This window comes from Diabrotica virgifera, chromosome 2, assembly GCF_917563875.1.
Source record: "Diabrotica virgifera virgifera chromosome 2, PGI_DIABVI_V3a".
NCBI classification, from domain to species: Eukaryota; Metazoa; Arthropoda; class Insecta; order Coleoptera; family Chrysomelidae; genus Diabrotica; species Diabrotica virgifera.
This window is the reverse complement of record NC_065444.1, coordinates 124,631,878-124,654,499: the sequence shown is the minus strand read 5'-3', so window position 1 is coordinate 124,654,499 and position 22,622 is coordinate 124,631,878. Positions and strand designations below refer to the sequence as shown.

The 22,622-nt window shown below is 32.7% G+C and overlaps 2 protein-coding genes across 4 annotated transcripts in view; one reads left to right on the top strand and one right to left on the bottom strand.

Moving 5' to 3' along the window:
• The window catches only part of LOC114324627 (ecdysone receptor), a 1,502,986-nt gene that overhangs the window by 234,529 nt on the left and 1,245,835 nt on the right, over positions 1-22,622 (bottom strand). The window lies entirely within an intron of this gene.
• LOC126879609 (uncharacterized) lies at positions 18,013-21,430 on the top strand. Its single transcript, XM_050642777.1, has 2 exons — positions 18,013-20,547; positions 21,304-21,430. Exons 1-2 carry the CDS (start codon positions 18,325-18,327, stop codon positions 21,376-21,378), a joined length of 2,298 nt encoding a protein of 765 aa, XP_050498734.1. The 5' UTR covers positions 18,013-18,324; the 3' UTR covers positions 21,379-21,430.

The following is a 22,622-nucleotide window of genomic DNA, read 5'->3' as shown; positions in this document are numbered from 1 at the left end:
TCTGAGATTCTACGTGTTTTTGATACTGATAGACTTGAGAACTGGAGATTGAAGCAAGAACACAAATAAACCACAGTTATTTGAAATGTGGTCATACAGCAGTATGCTTAGAATAGCATGGACACAGCAGAAAACGAACACAGAAGTATTGCAAGAAATGGGCAAAGAATACAAAATAAAAATAAGAAAGTTACAATATCTGGGACGCGTAATGAGGGGACAGCGATATGAAATGTTAAGACTGATAATACAGAGAAAGATAAAAGAAGGAAGGAGTATAGGAAGAATGAGAGTGTCATGGTTGAATAAATTAAATAACTTGTTTAAATGCAGTTCTATAGAACTCTTCAGGGCAGCAGTAGATAGAGTAAAAATAGTGATGATGATACGGAACCTCCGATTGGGGGGCTGGTACAAATGGAGAAGAAGAAGAACTGTTAGCTCCAATGTTGCTTAATTCTTAAAACGAATTGTGATATATTTGCCTATGATTAAAAAATCCGTAAGATCATTTCTCAACTTTTTATTGGTTCTTATGTAAGATTATAAGCTATTCACTAGAATTTTTTATTGTTTAATGGTTAACATTCTCAAACAAAAATACTGTAAAAAACGAACAGCTGTATGTACATTGCAGTAAGCTAAAGAGTCTGATTAAATGATACTAATAAAAAATTTAACAGTAGTAAAAGGAATTCTAGAAGTGTACATAAATACCAAAACACTAGGGTAATCCAGCAAATTATTTCTTATAATTTGTATAATAGGAAGAGTAGATTATAGAGAAATATACAAAATATTTTTTACAATGTTTCTTTAAATTCGAATTTATGTTGAAATTTGTCAGCGGTTAGATAATTTGTGCTGTAATGGTTTATACATAGAAATTTAAGAATAATTCTCGATTGGTTGGACAGTTACTTAAATGTAAAAATGTTACACTTTTTGTGGTCAAAACGTATATTATATGACATTTATAGGACAATAACTGAATGTGGACCAAGAAATACCATGTTTATTTTTGTCAAAAAGTAAAACACTAAAAATACTGAGTAGGAATTGATTTAAACTGCCAAAAACTTTACTGTATATTTTAAGTTAGCTAGTATATAAATTCATATAAAGTATTTAGAAGGAAAATGCAAAATTCAATATACAGTATCGTGGAAGTCGTACATGTTCGAAATAACCTCAAAACCCATTGGCAAAAATTCGCTAAGATCATTTTTGAGATTAGAAAAGCATCAGTACAGACTACGAAAAATAATAATTTACGTGCTTCAAATAAAAATTTAAAAATAATGATGGATTTTTAACACACAGTATATAAAATTACCCCGACCGAAAAAAATAAAATCTTGAAGATTGGTGTGACATGCCATTTTGGACGATGGTGTTTCTAATACATATACATTCAACAAGGCAAAGAAATTGTGCTCAAAAAGACAGTCCTAATTTGAAAAAGAAAATCATCCACGCTTTACGCAATTTAAAGAGGATAAATCCATCTATCTAGAAATCTAGAGGATCGCAGGAAAACAATATCTAAAATTGTCAGTCCTACTCCTTATTTCACGAGGTATTATGTATAATATTAGCGTTTGTACCAAATTTTCTCAGAATATTAATAATCCTCGCAAAGAATACAACCCAACAATACCCTACAACTAAGAAATAAGGATTTTAAGCAACGTAGAGCGCTAACATAGCATCAATAAATGTTTTAGATGGGCGGATTTAAAACAGATGGTCTAATAAGTACCTAACCTCCTTTGAAATGATAAACATGTTTTCCTGAAAGTGAAAATTCTTTTATTTTATTCGGTATAGTCTAGTTTTAGCTCAATACAATGATTCCAACGATTTTCCAACTTTTTAAGCCGTGCGAATAATACGATTCTGGAAGCTCTGCATAATAGCTGTTTGTTTCTTCAATTATCTCTTTGTTCGAGTTGAATTTTTTATTTACGAGCCACCTCTTCAAAGTTGGAATCACATAATAATCGGAGGGAGCCAAATCAGGAGAAAGAGCCGCATGAGAAAGCAGTTCGAACCCCAACTCATGAATTTTTGCCAATTTCGTAACACTTTTGTGAGTCGGTGCACTGTCTTGAAGAAACAACACTTTTTTCTTCTGCATATACGGCCGTTTCTCACCGAGTTTCTGCTTCAGTTTGTCCAGTAATGCACAATAATATTGGCTATTGATAGTTTTACATTTTTCAAGATAGTCAGTTAAAATTATGCATTTGCAAAACCCAAAATACAGTGGTCATGATCTTTCCGACCTATTGATCGACGTGCGTTCATTTTGTTCTCTGGTGTGTAGTAGTGGATCCAAGTTTCATCAGTGGTTACCAATCGACGCCAGAAGTCCAACGGATTGCGCTTCATAAGGTCCGAACATTGCTGAGAAGTGGTCACACGATCATGTTTTTGACCTTCTTCTTCTTGTGGTGTTTTCTCCTTTATGCTGGGGCCACAGTAACGTCTAATGCCGTTAATTAACGCATTATTTGCATTACAGAGATGGCAAATAATGCGTTACTTAACAGCATTAGACGTTACTGTGGCCCCAGCATTAGTGGAGGTTAGCGACTACACCGGCAAATCTGTCTCTGTCCAATGCGGCTCTAAACAAAGATGTTGAATCAAGGCCGGTCCAGTCTCTAATATTTCTAAGCCATGAAATCTGGCGCCTAGCGGGACCCCGTTTTCCTTCAATCTTACCCTGGATGATCAATTAATTGCGCGAGGCGGTACTTTTCGTTTCTCATTATGTGTCCCAGGTAGCTAACTTTTCTGACTTTAATGATTTTTAGCAGTTCCCTATCTGTACCTATTCTCCTCAGAACATTTTCGTTGGTGGTGTAGGTGGTCCAAGGTATGTTCAAGATTTTTCTATAAAGCCAGAGTTCAAAGGCTTCTAACTTGTTCATCAGTGTTGTGTTGAGTGGCCAGGCCTCCGTTCCATACAAAAGTATTGACCAATGCAGAAAATTACATCTAAGGCTGATATTAATGCTATTGTTACAAAATGTTTTTGACCAATTTCTCATATTCAAATCTTCGTTCAATATATGGCTTGTGAGCTCTTTACTAATTCTTGTGGACTCTGCCAATTCACGCACCTTTACTTTACGATCAGTAAACGAACCATTTAGTGGACTTACTTCACATTTTCAGGTGTAACTGCATCGGTGGGCTGTCCAGTACGTGGTTCAACCAGTGTAGATATACGGCCATTACGAAACTGACAGAACCAAAATCTGACAGTGTAATCTGAAGGAGCATTAGCCCTATTCGCTGTGAGCCGATGAGTAGAGGGGATTTGACAGTTTTCGCCAGCGCTGTTAGTGGCAGTTTTGAATTGAATTTGAACAATTTTATCAGAAAGTACAAGTTTCAAACCACGAGAGAGCGCTACCGACGAAACCCACAGCCAATAAAAACAGAGGTAACCTCTAAATTTCACATAAACTTCTTCTTTTTCTCAATGGCCTTTCGCGTAAGCAGTCATCCAGTCGCACAAATTTATATATTAAATATTAAAATTATAATGAATAAAATAAAAAAATATAAGTAATTACTTTTACTATTAATTCTGTGTATTCGTTCAGTAATCAGGTTACAATAATATTTCAGTTCATAATTTTTGTTTTTCTAAATAAATATCTATTTTTCTCGTTTTGTATATTTCACATACACCAATTTTATCAGAAAAGTACAAGTTTCAAATCGCGAGAGAGCGCTACCGTCGAAACTCACAGCCAATAATATGTATCCAGCTTTTCTTTTGTTTCCTTCGCCGATTTATTTCTGCAAAAATAATGTTTAATGAGAGATCGAAAATCGTCAGCCGGTGGTCTCCAATAGACGCTGTAGGCTGCTTACAACGTGTATTGGAAACCATCGACTTATTCTCTATATGCGTCAATTCTCCAAACACGTTAACTTATGCAGCTGTCAAAAATGCAGTTAATTTACTCTCGAATTTTGACGGTTCCAATTTTGGAAGGACTAAAATTGTTGATGAATTTGGTGAAATTTTCACCAAAATGGAACATAGAGAACAAAGGATTTTCGCGGAGTGAGCCTACTGATTCTTTCACATTATCCTGTGCTAATGGCCGCATTGCTCTAAAATTTGATATGTGTGCCTAAAAAGGTTAAAATTTCTATGTAGAAGTAATGTTTTCTATGAGATCGCAATGTACTCTGGGCTAATTAGCAAAATACAAGTTATTTACCAGCAATTTTATTGCTGGAATCGAATCTTATTATTGTATGTATTAATAATATAGACATGCAAAGTCCGCAGATAGTGTGCTACTTTTTTTATAATCAAAATGGCGCCCGAAAATCGTGTTTTTCAATTTTTGCTCTATAACTCCAAAGATTTTAACTTTAGACCAAAAACACCCAAATAAAAATTCACTGCAATTAAATTCTGCATAGAGACGTGTTTTTTCCGATTTACTTCGATGAAAACTTTCCCCGGAAAAAGCGGGTTTTTCCAACAAAATCTTTAATTTTCAACTAAACTTTTAGATAAGTAGTTGTTAATCAATAATTAAATAACTTGGTAACGAAAAAGCCCTTTCCGTATATATTATAATTCCAGAAGTCTATGGAAATTGAATGAACAGTTTAGCAACAATTAAAATGTTAATTAAAAATTTACGGTCGCTATAATAACGACAATAATTATGATGCATAAGAATAACTATGATTTTTTCATAAAAAGACACTATACCTATCTAATGTACTTTACAGAATTGAAATTGGACTATTTAAGCGGCCTCAGGAATATTTTAAAATTATAAACAATTTTTTGGTTTATAAACAAATAGAATATCTCGGGAAATATTAAACTAAATTAAATTGTGAAAACGGTATTCGAAAGGCAGCGCAGGGTGCTTCTTTTAAAAGAAAAAACGTTTAATTATGACGAGTGTTTCCTGAGATACAACCGGTCAAAATTGACCGAAATTTACGGCAAAGATATAAACAATAAGATCATAATTTTCAAACCATCACCTTTTTATTTTTGTCCTCTTTCTCCACACCAATTTTCATATCTTTAAAATCCACATAACATATATTATTATAATAAAAACTATCGATAATACGTGTGAAAATTGCCAAAAATAGCAAAATTTCAATCAAAAATTAGGTTGTAGAAAATGTAACCCTCAAAGTTCAAAATCGGTATACGTTAACAAAATGCATTTTCTCGGCTTCCCATGGAGCAATTTCCTTCATTATTTTTTTGTTCCCTAATAACTCGAGAAGAGCCATCGAACTAACGCATTATTAAATGTCAAACTTTTTTGTTTTGTTATAATAGATTAATTTATTTATAAGAACAGAAAATTACATATTTTTCCAGTTGTAGGCTTTTTTTTAGATAAACTTACTACGAGTGTACCTTTTAAAGTTAAAAACATAAATATTCTCATTTAAAAGCTGTATAATTATTTAAACAATTTTTATTTACACAAATTAAAATACTGTGTTATAATAAATAAATTAATTTATTATAACAAAACAAAAGCAAGTTTGACATTTAATAATGCGTTAGTTCGATGGCTCTACTCGAGTTAATTGGAAACAAAAAAAGAATGAAGGAAATTGCTCCACGGGAAGCCGAGAAAATGCATTTTTTTAACGTACACCGATTTTGAACTTTGAGGGTTACATTTTCTCCAACCTAATTTTTGATTGGAGTTTTGCTATTTTTGGCAATTTTCACACGTATTATCGATAGTTTTTATTATAATAATATATGTTATGAGGATTTTAAAGATATGAAAATTGGTGTGGATAAAGAGGACAAAAATAAAAAGGTGATGGTTCGAAAATTATGATTCTATTGTTGATATCTTTGCCGTAAATTTCGGTCAACTTTGACCGGTTGTATCTCAGGAACCACTCGTCATAGTTAAACGTTTTTTCTTTTAAAAGAAGCGTCCTGCCGCTGTCTTTCGAATACCGTTTTCACAATTTAATTTAGTTTATTATTTCCCGAGATATTCTATTTGTTTATAAGCCAAAAATTCTTTATAATTTTAAAATATTCCTGAGGCCGCTTAAATAGTCCAATTTCAATTCTGTTAAGTAAATTAGATAGGTATAGTGTCTTTTTATGAAAAAATCATAGTTATTCTTATGTATCGTAATTATTGTCATTATTATAGCTACCGTAAATTTTTAATTAACATTTCAATTACTGCTAAACTGTTCATTCAATTTCCATCGGCTTCTGGAATTATAATATATACGGAAAGGGCTTTTACGTTACCAAGTTATTTAATTATTGATTAACAACTACTTATCTAAAAGTTTAGTTGAAAATTAAAGATTTTGTTGGAAAAACCCGCTTTTTCCGGGGAAAGTTTTCGTCGAAGTAAATCAATCGGAAAAAACACGTCTCTATGCAGAATTTAATTGCGGTGAATTTTTATTTGGGTGTTTTTGGTCTAAAGTTAAAATCTTTGGAGTTATAGAGCAAAAATTGAAAAAAACACGATTTTCGGGCGCCATTTTGTTTATAAAAAAAGTAGCACACTATCTGCAGACTTTGCATATCTATATTATTAATATATGCAATCATAAGATTCGATTCCAGCAATAAAGTTGCTGGTAAGTAACTTTTCCCAAAAATGGCCTATTCTCCGATAATCAGCCCAGACTAATGCCCCAATATACAAAGGAGGGTACGTATCAGTATCAGACCACCAGATATATATACGTAGTAACTTTATCAAATGGTGGCCATCAGAGGAAGTGAAATAAAATAATAATAGACATAAAATTTTTGCAATATGTGTGATGCACATGTTGCAGGTTATGAGTTGAAAAACATCCATTTAGAATGTTTACCTATAAGTGCTACTTGTCTGAGAATTTTTAATATAATTAATATTCATTAAAATACAACCAACAATTAGTAATACAATGACCTTAAATAGATTCTATTTTAATAAAATCTAGTTCGTGTATGCAATAGATCCACGAATATATTCCTATTGTCATTGGTCTAACCTAATTCTGAATGTCACCGTCACCGTGCCATTCATTGTATGATCTCAGACATATTCGTATGACGTCATGTTTATTTCTCTTGCCTACACATGAATTTATATTTTTATTTTCTAGATCTTCATGCTAGATTACTTATTACTATTTGCTTATTATGTAAATCTTGCCGCTGGGGCTAGCTTTAAGTGGACTCAACTTGTTCTTTGAAATTCAATGTAAAAAATCTTCATGGAGTAGATGTGGTTGACGTGGTTGTTAATAAGTCAAGTTAATAATAACTTAATGCAAATGCAAATGCGTCTAAAGGTCTCTTTGAATAATGAAAAGAGAAGTAAAAAGGAAGTGTGAATAAAATTGTTTGTCTAAAACACGTTTATCAGTAATTACTATAGGATAACCGCTGAGCGCTGTTGGTTACAAGAGAAGAAGGAAATATATACATAATAACAAAACAGTAGCCTCGGAAGAAATCAAATCTGCCAATATCACAACTGAACAAAAATAATTATAAAGCAAAACATTAAAGTCAAAACAAAGGTACAAAATTCAGTGAAATGTAGGTCCAAATCGAGAAGTAATAACCAAATTTTGGGCAACTTCTGTATTTTTACAAAATCTGCATATTGCTCTCTCCAGTTTGCCCCTTCTTGGAAATTTATCTGGGAGAGCAGTGTCCCTTCAGAACACATGTATCTATCTATTACTTTCGGTATTACTTTGTGTATGAGTATGTTACCCTCAGTTAATTTTCTGAGTCTCTGAAAGTAGTTTTTTGTAGCGAGTAAAACGTTGAATATTTTTGCTTGTCTTTGACATAGAATATATTCCCAGTAGGCTGCACTAAGTTTCTGTTTAAATTTTCGAATCTATGTCGTAGAATGCAGCTATGTGGGATACCGCAAAAAGATTCTGGTCTGATACAAGTCCTAGATTCTTCTTTAACAATACTATCAGTAATCTCGTAAGGGATCAATGTTAATCGATTTGAGAGATTTCGTTTTGAGATCATCTTAAGCGTTTATGATGATTTTTAGGGAGAGGCCGAAATCTTATTCCAGTCATCATGTAGGTGGACACTTCATGGATTTCTTTGTTCGCACCTTTAGAAACCAGATGTCCAGACCAGTCTTCGGGTTCCATATACAAAACCTGTATTAGCCTAAAGGCACTTTTCAAAGCCTGTAAGACTGCAGTGGGGCATAATCCCATTGCGTCGGTAATTCCTATGCAACCAAGTCCTAGTAACTTTTGCAATTCTTTTATTGATTTTTCTATTCCACTTCTTCTGCTAGAAAAGCTTTGTATCGCTTTTATGTATAAATGACAGTATATGTATATGTCGTAGGAGCAAGATTTGTCAGTATTTGTGTTAAAATCGGTAATAAAACCCCACTATGCATTTAGATATCATTAGATCTCATCAGGTACGTATACCTGAATACAAACTCAAACCCAAAGATCAAAAAATCTCTCCCGACTTTCCTACTCAAGTGGTAAGCGTACAAAGGTGTTATCTACTTCGATGGCTATGATTGAAAACAATTTATTAATTATCGTTTTCTGCCGTTTGTACTACCCGAAATGTGCAAATATTTACTTATCTTCTTATTTTTGTTTTTTATTCCGCAAAACCAGCAAATCGGAATTATTATGGGTCTGATAAGAAAAGTGGTAAAGTGACTTTCGAAAGTATCCATTTTACAAAAGTTACCGGTAGCACAATCATAAAAATATTGCTAAAAAGCTTACATCTACCGAAAATTGATTGGCAACAACGTATACTTCTCATCTGGATCTACTGATAGAATTTGGTAAAAGCACATTTTTATATTAGAGGAACTTACGTACTCAATTGTTTTAAAGTGTTTTAAACATTAACACAGGAAGACAAATCTTATTTGTATACCCGTAGCAGGTATCTAAGAGATTCAGCTCAGCGGAGTGCTTGTGTTCGAGGTGTGAAATTGCATAAACAAGGGATCATTTCATAAAACAGGTAGATCCCTTGTTTATGGAATTCCACACATCCAACAATAGCACACTTCTGAGCTGAATATTCATGAATCTGTTAGATAGCTGGTACTACTTTACGTCCATTGCATTTGTGCAGTAAAAATCTTAACGAGCTTTATGGTAATGATTTTAGTTTTTTCTCACAGGAAGATGTAGAGCAGAGGCAGTAAAAAGTTTAGTTCTTTTTTCTAGAACCGCTTCTGCTTAATCTGAAGAGTTTAAAGAAATAATTTAATGGCAAAGTACCAATTGCCTTTTTATGATCTGGGTGAAACAAAAAATGTTAGTTGCAGCCTTAAAGCTCTAAAGTTTTACTGTTTTTTTATTTTAATAAGTCTCATCGATAATGGTCGAATTTAGCTTTCTACTTGTGTTCTGGGAATAAAAAATGAGATTTTTTATTCTTCATTTTCTTTTCTTTTCCTTTAAACCTGTATATTACCTATATTACTATAATATCCCTTATTATTACAGAAAATATTTTATAATTGAATACAACAGATGAATAATGTATGTTGCACTTTTTGAAATAGAGGAATATTTTTTGAGATCGTATCAAATCTGTTTTTAACGTAATGTTGCCATTACCTGTGATTTTAATAATATACAGTTTATTTGCAGATTTTAAATAATAACAATATTTTTTAAAGTTTTCTAATATGTTCTCGCCTGCAAACCATATCTGAATTACAGCTTCAACCAGTCCTGTTTTGTTTTGAAATATAGTTTTTACAAAAACCGACAAAACAAGCTTCAGAAAGTGTCCAGCACTTACTGGGTATAATAACGTTGAAAATACATGGCATCTGCTAATAGAGATTTTGGTAACAAGTGGTAAATCGTGATTTCTAAAAACAGACTTCATCGTTACGAATGCTGATCTTGCTTTTCCTAATAGGCGTTGTTTTATTTCAGTAGAGTGTTCCCATTGGCTGTTTAGGTTGGTACCAAGGTATGTGTAGCTGTTAACCCTGTCAATTGGTTGTTGGTTAACGTTAACCAAAGCCGTGTATTTAATATTTCGCGCTTACTGATTACCATGTACCTACTTTGTTTTTTTCGGATTGAGATCAAGTCCATGTTAACAACTACCCTCGTCCCCCACTCTGGTTTCCGGCCGTTGGGGAAAGTCATGTACACAACTAATTCAAACTATCCCCGAATAGATTTTCCATATTACTTATCACGCACAAAATCCGCTTCTATCTCTCCGACTAATCGTAATAATCAATTTAAATAAAATTAATAAACTATCTATTTCTGTTTATTACATAATAAAATCACTTTTCTAATGGAACTTTCATACGAACATAACTTTCACACGAAGAACGAAAAACGAAATTGAAATACCTTTAAAAAATCAAGCCTATGAAATTCAAGGTGAATTACCTCACCTTATTTACAAAAATCTCCTGGAAATGACATAATATTACCTAAAAATGTAGCGTGATGAGAAAGATTGAAATAGTTCATTGTTGGCTTATCGAGAGATAAACATGTTTATCCTGGAAGATGTGTAGATAACAAATAAGAATTGCCCTTGACTCAACCTCGAAGGCTGAATTATGAAAGGAAGTATTTTATCGCGTTCGCTTTACCCGCTAAAAGGTGGTGATAAGACGCTTGTACCTACTGCCCAATATTCGACATAAGTGGTACACTGTGTTATGTGGTTTTAGTGGAAGTTTATTCACCTCGTACATACCCAGTCTCACATTCAAACAAATTTAAAAAATGGAATGGAGAACTGGAAAAAATCCTATGTAATAAAAATAGTAACAAAATACATTAAACTTGATTAGTTATTTTTGTACCAAGTCAGTAAAGTGACTCTTTATCGAACGAGTCTGATATTACGAGAAGAGCGAGCGTAGCGAGCGAGGCGAGTAACAGACGAGTTCGATAAGGAGTTTTTACTGACGTGGTGCATACAAAATTTTATCGCCAACATATATTTTTTAAATTTAATGTCGTCCGAAGCACTGGGGTTATAACCGACAACAATGGAAAATACATATTATTTCTATTTTCGTTAAAAACTGTATGATATTGTTGATATTTGTATTGTCTCTAAGAAGCTCAGATATGTCCCTGGGAAGGTTGAGTTTACTTCTCGATTGCTGGTATATTTGGCAATCGGTTAAGATATGTTCTATTGATATAAAATAATATTTGCCAACATAATTTGTTATTAGTTTTAACACTTACTTGCAATTTACAATTTAAGAACTTTTTAAATTTTAGACGTCATAATAATTTCATGACAGTGATGACAGATAACTTGCAAGATGACCGCTTTCGATTTTTAATCGATAGTTATCAATATTGAATAATTACTAAATCGGTAAAGTTTTAATTTATTTTATATGAATATAATTACAAAATACTACAGAATTTCATTTTTTGACATAAATTTAATTGATAATATCGTAAATTACGTACAATATTTTTAATAACTAAAGTAAATAAATTGTAAGTCCACTCAAATACTCGCTATTCGATTACTGCCATCGACCACTTACATTCAATCTCGGTTAATTTGATTAATCGCGGCACGTAAAGTAAAATTCTTCTTTCAGTACAATAAAGTGTTACTTTACTGCCGCAACTGAGGGCAAATGAGTACAATAATTAATGACTTTAGTGACTGTTGGCGATAAAATGATTTTTTAAAACTCAAAAAAACTTTAAATAGCGATCCCGCTTATTAGAATACCGGTTATAGGAATATCCCGGTTTAAGGAATAGAAATTTGAGGTTCTTAAACGTTTCTACTAGCCACCAATGATCGGTTATTAGAATAGCCCGGTTATAGGAATACTTTTGCTTGGCACGAAGGCTATTCCAATAAGCGGGTTCGACTGTATATTTAGAGTATCTACTATTAGAACCAACTCTTATTATTAGACAAGGCGAAAACGGCGGATTCTTTGGAGAAAATATTCCCATGAGATGTTTTTGCATAATCACATTCGTGAGACATTCCAGAATAAGATTCAAGAAGTCGCCCACACGAAAAGTGGTCCAAATTTTTTTTAACAATTTTTTTTTAAACAAATTGCAAAAATCAATATTTTTGGCCGGAACAATTTTTTTTTGGACCATTCTGGATAAAAAAGGTTTCTTATAATTTTTCTTTAAAGTTAATCGTTTTCGGGGTAAAACCATTTTAAAATTGAAAAAAACCAAAAATTGCGATTTTCAAGGCTTAATAGGTAAAGGCAAACTCGGTTAAAAGTTATTACTATGAAAATCAGAAATTAACTATATCAAAGTTCAAAGCCCCCCTACAAGATCCTGAAGAAATTTTTGTCATTATTTGATTACTAAGCTGTTATTTTTAAGTAAAATTAATGAGCGCCATGCACGTATTAGGCGGCCGTCCATGATGAGTGCGAAAGAGATGCCATTCAGGCAGTCGAATGGCGCATCTCACTCGCACTCACATTTACAGCCGCGTCAATACGATCTTACTACCCATTATTAATACAAATTAAAAATAATAGCTTAGTAATAAATTAATGATACAAATTTCTTCAGGGTCATAAAGGGAGGGCTTTAATTTGATTTAGTCACTTTCTGACTTTCATAATAATAATTTTTAACCGAGTTATTAAGTCTTAAAAATGGCCATTTTCACGTTTTCAAATTTTAAATTGCTTATAACTCGAACACGATCAACTTTAGAGAAAAATTTTAAGAGACCTTTTCTGTCCGGAATGGTCCGAAAAATCTAAAAAAATTCTCCGGGCCGAAAATAATGATTTTTGCAATTTGATTAAAAAAAATTGTTAAAAAAAATTGGACCACTTTTCGCATGGGCGACTTCTTGAACCTTATTCTGGGGTGTCTCACGAATGTGATTATTGGGACCGTGCAAGTTCGGAAAAGCGACACCTGGTTTCTTCGCTCTGCACTTTTATTCGCACTTTTAATTATATTGGCCAATCATATGGTCCTGGTTACTGGATAATTGTCAAGGCCATGGTCCAAAAAAATAATAAGAAGAAAAAATAAGATTTATGTTATCTTATTAAAACGTAAACAATTGTATGTAGTAAATAAAATTAGTTATTAAATGCAAGCAAAATACAATTAATTAAATTTACCTTTATATAATAATTGCATATCATGTCAATATTGTGGAGCAATATATAATTTTTCTTCTTAAATGACAATAGGTATGAAATGTACGTCAATTTGACAATTTCAATTGACAATATGAATTATTTAAGAAAGTTGCAATATTTCTCCGCTATTCGCGCACGATCGTTTCACGTATCCCTTCCGAGTACTTGCACACCGCGAATACAAAAAAATCTCATGGGAATATTTTTTCCAACGAACCCGTCGTTTTCGCCTTGCCTATATACCTTGCGCCCGAATTTATAATAAAGTCCACTTTAAGGGGATGGGTACCTACGTATTTTCGGCTGCAATGCTATTCAAATGGGGATTCATTTTTTTCGAATCCTGAAAAACTAATAAGTATTTTTGAAAAATTTAAACGCAGAATGAAAGATTACGTTATTAGCGAGGGCCGAAAGTCCCTGAGAACTTCTATAATGTTTATTTTAATAAGTTACAGGGGTGAAAAACTAAGAGCAAATTTGAAAGAATTGTTATAGTGGATTCGCTAATCTGAGATACAACTGTCTACACTACAATCTCAAAAAAAAGGAACTGTATAGAAATAAACAAACCGAGACACGTTGAATGTTCGAGGACCACTCCCAAATCATGATTTGGGAGTGCTCCTCGTGCTTGTTTATTTCTAATGCATCTTTATTGTGATTGTAGTGAAACCAGTTGTGTCTCAGATTAGCGAATTGACTATAGTATAGCTAATTTTTTAATTTTAGTATACAGAGTTGGCCGAAACTCGGAATGAGTATTTTCTGAGTTTTCTTTAATGGAACACCCTGTATTTTAGTATTGTAATGAAATATTATTTTATGGTACTTTTTTATTTCTTAAGCATTCCCTATACCTAACTGCTTTAATTTGTGAGTTATTGGTGATTCAAGCCAAACATTAATTGCAACAAAAAATACGTGAAATTTTATTAGGTTGGCCGTGAAAATATTCAATCACAAATAATTTTTCGGAAATAAATGCATAGGCGTAACCAGGATGATCCTAAGGGGGGTTACAACTACTGGAAAAGGGGGGTTACAACTACTGGAAGGTCTCTGAAGGGTATGGTGTTAAGCGTATAGAGCTCAAAGTACATCCCAATGGGGGGGGTTATAACCCCCAAACCCCTCCCTGGTTACGCCTATGAATACATATTAATCTTGTTCTGAAGCTATTTCCTTGTGGCATTTTTATAATCAACTATTTTCAATGGGAAATAAGCCACGATTTTACAAAAAAAAAATGATTTTATTAATAATAAATAATACATTAATAAAGACACCCGACTTGGGCGTCGAAACGTTAATAAAATCATTTTTTTGGTAAATTGTGACTTATTTCCCATTGAAAATATTAATCTAGACTGATCCCTAAAATTATTAATATTGGTTAAGCTATCAAATACCTACGTAGTTAAACCCCTTTCAGCCCCACTTTTTTTACTTAAATAAACGAGTTGAAATCTTAATTTCTGAGCTTTTTGTATGTAATTAGGTTACGCAAACAGGTTTTCAAAGACTTTTTTCTTAGATTTGACATTGACAGATGGGACATATGTGTGACATTGGTATTGTTAACTGGGACATACATATCCCACTGGCAGCCTATGAAAAATAGGTCCAAGTGTTGCTGTATCTGTCTCATAGTTTTTGTCGCTATCGGCATCAGCTCAAAACGGTCCAGTTCACTTTTAATATCTGAAAGCTTCTCGGCTAAAAATTGTAGTTCCTTTTCAGAAAGCCCTTGTTTTGACATACTGCAAAAAACCCAATGGGTTAAATATCTCCCGCTTAAAAATACCACTGGGACGTTATTATCCCACTAGGGTTATTCCTAGAAAATCAGGAATATTTCTATCAAAATACTATAATATGTACCATATTTGGTGTAAAAAGTGAATATAAACACATTAAAACGTTGAGAACTTGTGAAAATAAATCTGTAACTGACTCCGGAAGTCACCCAATGTTGTCAATTTAGTTTTATTTTTTTGCTTTAGCATTAATAATACCACTAAAGCAAAACTACGTTTAAATCGGGACGTATTTGAGCCAGTAAATATTTTTAAACTTTAGTGGGACATATTATGTATCCCGAGGGGGCCGAAAGGGTTAAGATTGTTGGTGCCATTAACAATTAATCACAAAAAGCAGTTAGGTATATGGAATGCTTAGAAAATAAAAAAGTACCATAAAATATCATTTCATTACAACACTAAAATACAGGGTGTTCCACTTAAGAAAATACTCATTCCGAGTTTCGACCAAGCCTGTATACCTACTAAAATTTAACATTTAGCTATACTAATAATTTTTGACAATAGTAAACTTTATTAAAAATCATTTAAACATAAATAGAGTTATTGACGTCAAACTAATACAATTCTACTGGGTGGGTTTGTTGTTACAAAATTAAGAAAAAAAACGTAATTATCTTTTAAACTACCCTGTATAACATTACAAAACCTCATATGTTAAGAAAAAGACATCGAGGAGAATCCAAAAATGTAAAAATATATAGGGTGTCCCATTAAAAAAAATGAAGTTATAAGCAACTTCCGGTATAACCGGAAGTAGCAAATAGATGAAAATATTTTCATTAAATAGATCACTCTTTAAAACCCCTTTATTCCAATTTTCATGATTCTGTTGCCCTTAGTTCTCGAAATATTTCTAATAGGCTGTTTATCTGCCTCACCCTATATAGGGTGTTTGGTAGGTCGATGGAAATTTTTTAAGGGATAATAGGGGACGCCATTTGCAAAATTTTTTGCTAATAATGTATCGCTCAAACTGTTAAGGTTTCCGAAATAAAGTTAAATTTGTCAATATTCGAAAATAAGGCTGCTCGTCTATTTTATCTTTAAAAATAATTATCTAAGCGAGATACTTCCTTGACATACAAAATGCCTTACGTACTACTTGCTCAGATGGCAAAAACCCTTCGTTGTTAATGCAACTCCAAAGACAATTCGGATGTCAAAACAGTAAAACGCACCTTTCATACGCATACAATAACCATGTTTATAAAACAAAATAAACCACTTCATAGCAGGTAGCTTGTTTGTTAGCATAGCACGTAGATTCTTTTTTGTTTGTTATACGTTCGGAGAATGATGATAGCTGATGGAAATTGTATGCGAAGAGTCAGTGTTGTAGGATTACATTTTTATTCCATTCGTAAAACAGGGATGTAGTACGCCTAGATAATTTTTAAACGCGAAATAGACGGTTGTCGAATATTGACAAATTTAACTTTATTTCGGAAACCTTAACAGTTTGAGCGATACATTATTAGCAAAAAATGTTGCAAATGGCGTCCCCTATTATCCCTTAAAAAATTTCTATCGATCTACCAAACATCCATAGTAATATGTATAGGAATGATGTTTGCTAGCCGTAAACTAAGTTTTCGTTATGATAATTCTCACATTCTCAGCTTGTTTTGATATAAGTATAATAAAAATGTTTTTGTATAAATTTGCTCTTTTACATAGTCTTATTATAATTACACTTTCAAAAGTAGTCAATATTTCAGTACCTACCCACCAATTGGAGATGTTGTCACAATGACGACCTCTCGTGGACTGCGGCGGAACTAAAATTGAGGCCTTTTTTCTTTTTATTGCCCTGCTATAATGAGAGTTTTTAATGTCAAATCGTTGTTAAAATCGTTGTCAGTACTTTCAAAAATCAATAAAGTGAAAAATTTAGTAGTCTCATCGATTAATCTACCAGCATCAGTAGAATCAAAAAGAACGTGGTCCTCCTAAATTTACGCCAAATATTCTGCAGCACAACATACAAATAAGAACACTTTTGATAAAAGCTTTGCAAGCTTTTAATTAAATCTGTTGTATTAAAATTTATTAATTATATTGATTCTCGAAAATACTGACAACGATTTTAACAACGATTTGACATTAAAAACCCCCATTATAGCAGGGCAATAAAAAGAAAAAGGCCTCAATTTTAGTTCCGCCGAAATCCACGAGAGGCCGTCATTCATCGCCAATAGTATTTGGAATTTTCAATCAGGAATAGATGGTACGAAAAAATAGAAATTTATGTCTTATATTATGTAAGATTTCTAACGGCCAAAATTATCAAACAAAACTGTGTCTCGTAAAATCTTGAATCTTTTTTGAAAACAAAAATAATATATCTAAGTGACTAAAACAAAAATTAAGATCTAAGTAGGTACAAATCTGTAAATTGTGAATGTTTAGTTCTGTTAAAAAAACATGACACGAAATATTTCGTGTGCTAGGAGTAAGTAAACAGGTTTGTTAGTAGTAGGTACTCATAAAACAAAAAGTAATTACTGTACACTTACCTACAATAGCGTTATACAAGAACTGGTATTTTGACTCTTACCTGAAACAATAAAAAAAGCAATGAAAAAAATTGTATAGTTGAGAATAACAACGACAGATGTACCATGACTGTCTTTTAAATAAATAACATTTAAATGTTGAATGGCTTAACAAATACAACTTATTTTTTTATTAAGCCGGCCACTCACGGTACTGCGGTGTCTAAAATCGTCGATGATATCAATTTCTGCAGTAGGTACTGCAGCAGACAAGCCAGTCGGTCTGCGGTCTTTCTTTGTTTCTCCCCTTTCTTATACCCTTTCAGGTGTCGGATTTGGGTTTAGTTTAGCTACATATTATATATTTCCTTTCCATTTAGAGAGGTCACGTTCCATGTCGCTATTCCTATTTGTTCTGATTCGTCATTTACAAAATTAGTATTTGATTATTGTTATTACTACTACTACTTATACTACCTATTAGGGTGGTCCTTATTTTCGAAAGTTCATATTTTTTCAAAATTATTTGTAATTTTGTTCAGTTACACCAAAACATTAAAAATACAAAATTTCAGCTCAATCCGATAATATTAACACGTGCCGCATTGGCCTTGAAGTTTCATGCATCTGACTGTCTAACATGCTACGACGAGTCGGCGCCAAGTGCGTTCGAATTCGCTACAAGCGCGACTACAAGTCTCGACAAGTCAATTTTGTTTTTACATATTATTTGTTCAATGCTACATTCGTTTTAGTTTCGTACTTGAAGTGCATAAGAAAAGACGTGCTATATAAGTAATTGATAAAAGTGCTGAAATGTCCACTTTGCGGAACAATATTTATCTAGTTGGAGTGATGAAAAATCAAATCTGCGGTAGTAAATTACCATGTAAACGAGATGTTTTGAGTGTACTTTTTTATAACATGAGAGTGGTAAATTTAAATCTTAATGACAGCAGTGCTTTAGTTATTGATGAAGTGGTCGTTTTTTGGAAAAAAGCAAGAATCCCAGTTCAAAACCGTTCAAACTGTATTTTGAAATTAAAATCTTTGTACGATAATGTCAGAAATTTAGAAAAATCTAAAAATAGAGATACTGAACGGCAGAGAGAAAAAGAAAATGATTTTAAAGAAGCTTTAGACAACCTTTTCGATATTGCCACCTTAAATGCGTTAAATGAGATTAAAATCGCCGAAGATAGAGAATTTTTAATTAAGCAAAGGGAGAAAGGTAGAGTAGGTTGTATGTTGGGAGTAGATATCAAATTATTACGTAAGGAAAAGCGGAAAGAAGAACGCACAGCTGCAGAGTTGAAAAGAAAAGAAGATTTGTTGGAAAATTCTAGTTGTTCGATTGGACATTTTGAAATGGAAGATAAAGAACACGAAGATTCACAGAAAAAAGTGATAAATCAAGACAACAGTGAAGATGACATATATTTCATATCGGAATTTCAACAGGGTCCATCTTCAAACAAGAGAGGACGAAAGACGTTAATGACACCTCGCCTGGCCGCTGCCTTGGACAAATGTAAAGTGAGTGACAGGGATGCAATGCATATTATTTCTGCCGTCCTAGAAGCTCTTAATATAGATATCACCGAGTTTGTTCTCAATAGATCGTCTATCAAAAGAAATAGAGAGATTTTGCGGAAAATAAAATATTCATCAATAAAATCGGTAGGAAATGATGCAAATTTTATTGAAGTGCATTGGGATTCCAAATTATTGCCTGATATCACAAAAAATGAGAAAATTGATCGGCTTCCTGTGATCGCGGTTGGTTTAGATTTTGAACAATTATTAGGAGTACCTGGAATTGCATCATCAGCAGGATCGGAAGTTTGCTCTGCTGTGTTCCATATCACTGATGAATGGAATTTAACCGAAAAAATTCAAGCCTTTTGTTTTGATACTACAGCATCAAACACTGGACGTATAAAAGGAGCTGCAGTTCTGCTTCAACAAAGGTTAGGGCGAGATATTTTGTGGCTTCCATGCCGACACCATATATTTGAGGTCGTTTTGGCTGGTGTATTCACGAGGACAAAAGCAATTGTAACATCCGGCCCTGAAATTGCTCAATTCAAAGCACTTAAAGAAAACTGGAAGAATATTGATAAAATGAAATTTTTAGATTATACCAGCGATGAAGCCGTTTATAATGCACTGAAAGATGTAGCGCCCGAAATTATTTATTTTGTGAAACAGAAACTTGCAGAAGAGCAACCACGTGATGACTACAAAGAGTTTTTGCAATTGACGCTCATTTTTTTGGGAGATAAAACAAATGTGAGTTTTAGGGCCCCCGGTGCATATCATTTAGCGAGATGGATGGCTAAAGCGATTTATTGTTTAAAACTTTTTTTATTTCGCGATCAAATGAAAATGAGAAAGGATAATTCCAAACTGAATGCAGAAATTTGCGTTTTCGTTGTATACTGTTATGTAGAGGCCTGGTTTTCAGCAACGAATACTACAGGAGCTCCCCTAAATGATATATATTTTTTGAGAAAATTGGTTATATTTAAAAATATTAATGAAAACATTGCAACCATTGCAATAACAAAATTTTTAAACCATTTATGGTATCTAAGTGAAGAGTGTGCTGCCATGGCAATATTTGACGATAGAATTGAGAGAGTTGAAAAAATTAGAATGGCTCAAAAAATTATGGAATGTGCAAGTAAAAACATAGAGACTGTGAATGAAAAAGAAGAAGAAAATGAAGAGACAGAAGTCATTGAGAAAAAACTATCGTTGCAAATCCGAGATGTCCAAAATTTTGTTCAAAAAGATCTACCAACTGAATTATTGTCCGCCAATTCACTTCAGTTATTTAAACGATTCGGTATTTGTGTTGAATTTCTTCAGGACGATCCGCTGAATTGGGAAAACAGAGAGGATTATCGCACAGGAAAAAATATCATTTCAACCTTAAAATGTACAAATGATATTGCAGAAAGAGGAGTCAAGTTGATTGAGGATTACAATGAAAAAATGACGAAAAATGAACATCAAAAACAATTTTTGATACAGGTATGTAGTATGTATAAACAATAGTTATTTATGAAACAGTTCGTGAAGTATGCTTTTTGCGAACGCACGCGATACTTAGAGTACGAGCGATAGCGAGTGCTCTACATCGCGTAAGTTCGCAAAAAGTACTTCACGCACAGTTTCATACAATATTTTATCTACTCTACGATAAATAAATCAAAAAACTGTAACTCTTCGTCACTGGAATTCATTTCAATTCTATTTACAATTTTTAGAACTTTGACATTTAAAAATTCTAATTTCTTTCAAACCACAAAACTGTCAAAATTTTTGTTGTAATTTATTGCTCATTATGTCATCACCATGACAACGCGAAAGTTAAGGATATTTGATTATATGAAAGTGTGTGAAAAACCCATTGAAAGTGTGTGAAAAAGTTAGTCCCATTTAAAATACACAGGTACTTCACGCACACTTTAAATCCTTCACGAACTGCTATCTATAATGACAGTTTTCACAAACTAAAAACTGATACATAATATGACGTAGAGTAGATAAATTTAATTTTTTGTTATTTTTTTCTTAGCAGTTAGTCCCATTTAAAATACACAGGTACTTCACGCACACTTTAAATCCTTCACGAACTGCTATCTATAATGACAGTTTTCACAAACTAAAAACTGATACATAATATGACGTAGAGTAGATAAATTTAATTTTTTGTTATTTTTTTCTTGAACACATTATATAGGCTAGGTTCAGAAAACACATTCAATATTATTTTTTTTTATTCAGGTTGTTCAGGAGTACCGGAGAGAGTTCCCAGTCGCCACAAAAGGAGGCTTACTTAAATCCAAAATATGTATCTGAAGTGGATGTATCATTTCAATAAATAAAAAATATAGTATTAGGATAAACTATATCTTTATTTTACGTTTTCATTTTAATTAGTATGTTTTTATACTAAAGTTTAAAAAAAATGCGTAATTTTATGTTTACAGTCGAGCGTACGCGTACATTGTCTTTCTTATAGGTAATAACTGCCTTACATTGAATCTCACAACTTTAGCGTCGATGCGGCACGTGTTAATATTAACCGATTGAGCTGAAATTTGTTATATTTTCTGGCAAATAATTTCTAAAAAATTCGAAAAAAAATTTTTTTCCTTATAAATAAGGACCACCCTACTACCTATACTACCAATATTTCCACCACCCATCCTATTTCTATTATTATGTTTAACATTTGAATCCCTAAACTTAATCTTATCACTAATCAAGTCTATACTTTTATTTTCATTGTCCAGTGTATTCGTAATTTCCTTGTTTTCTGATACTTGTCTGGCCTCTACTTCGTCTCTTCTCTGTCGCTCTGCTAGTTTTTTGGACTCGCTACCTCCACTACTTTTTCCTTATTGTAGTTCCATCTCCATTCCTTACCATCCACTGTAATTTTGTTGTACCCAATTTTCACTGTTTTTCCTTTATCTCTCATCTCCCTTGCTTTGTCTCTTAGAGATTTCATTTTTTTTGTAAGGTCCTCTGTTATCCATATTTTCTTGGGTTCAACATTCTTTAGTTTGTTCCTATTTCGTAGAATGGCTGTTTTTTCTTCTCCGTTTCCCAGTTCTATTAAGCATGTTCTAATTCCAATCTTACATGCTCTTTTAATATTAACATTTACTCCTAAATGCTTTCCAATCATTTTCCTCTTTCTTTCAGTGCTGCTGAATCGTCAGTATCTATTTCTAACCCACTAATAATTAAATTATTTTTCCTTTTGTCTTTATCCATTATTTCTATTGTTTTATTGGAGTTTTTTTATATCTTCTGTTATCGTGTTATCTTTTTATTTTCGTTTTTAATCAATTCATTTTCTTCTATCAAGTTTTGTCTTTCCTTAGTTCATTAATTTTTCATTTTTTGGATTTCTAGTTTTATATTATTTATTTCTTCATTATTTTGTTTTATCTCTCCTTTTAGTTCTTTTATATTACTTCTGGTCTTCTTATTTTCTTCCTTCATTTCTGTTTTTAAGTTATTTATTTCTGTTTTAATCTCCTGCTTCAGCTCTGCTAATATTTTCTCTATTTCATCCATTTCTTGTTTTCCTT

Coding starts and splice junctions, on each gene's coding strand:
- LOC126879609 (XM_050642777.1), top strand. CDS start 18,325: ATGTCCACTTTGCGGAACAATATTTATCTAGTTGGAGTGATGAAAAAT. Junction 20,548..21,303: donor AAAAACAATTTTTGATACAG/GTATGTAGTATG, acceptor TTTTTTATTCAG/GTTGTTCAGGAGTACCGGAG.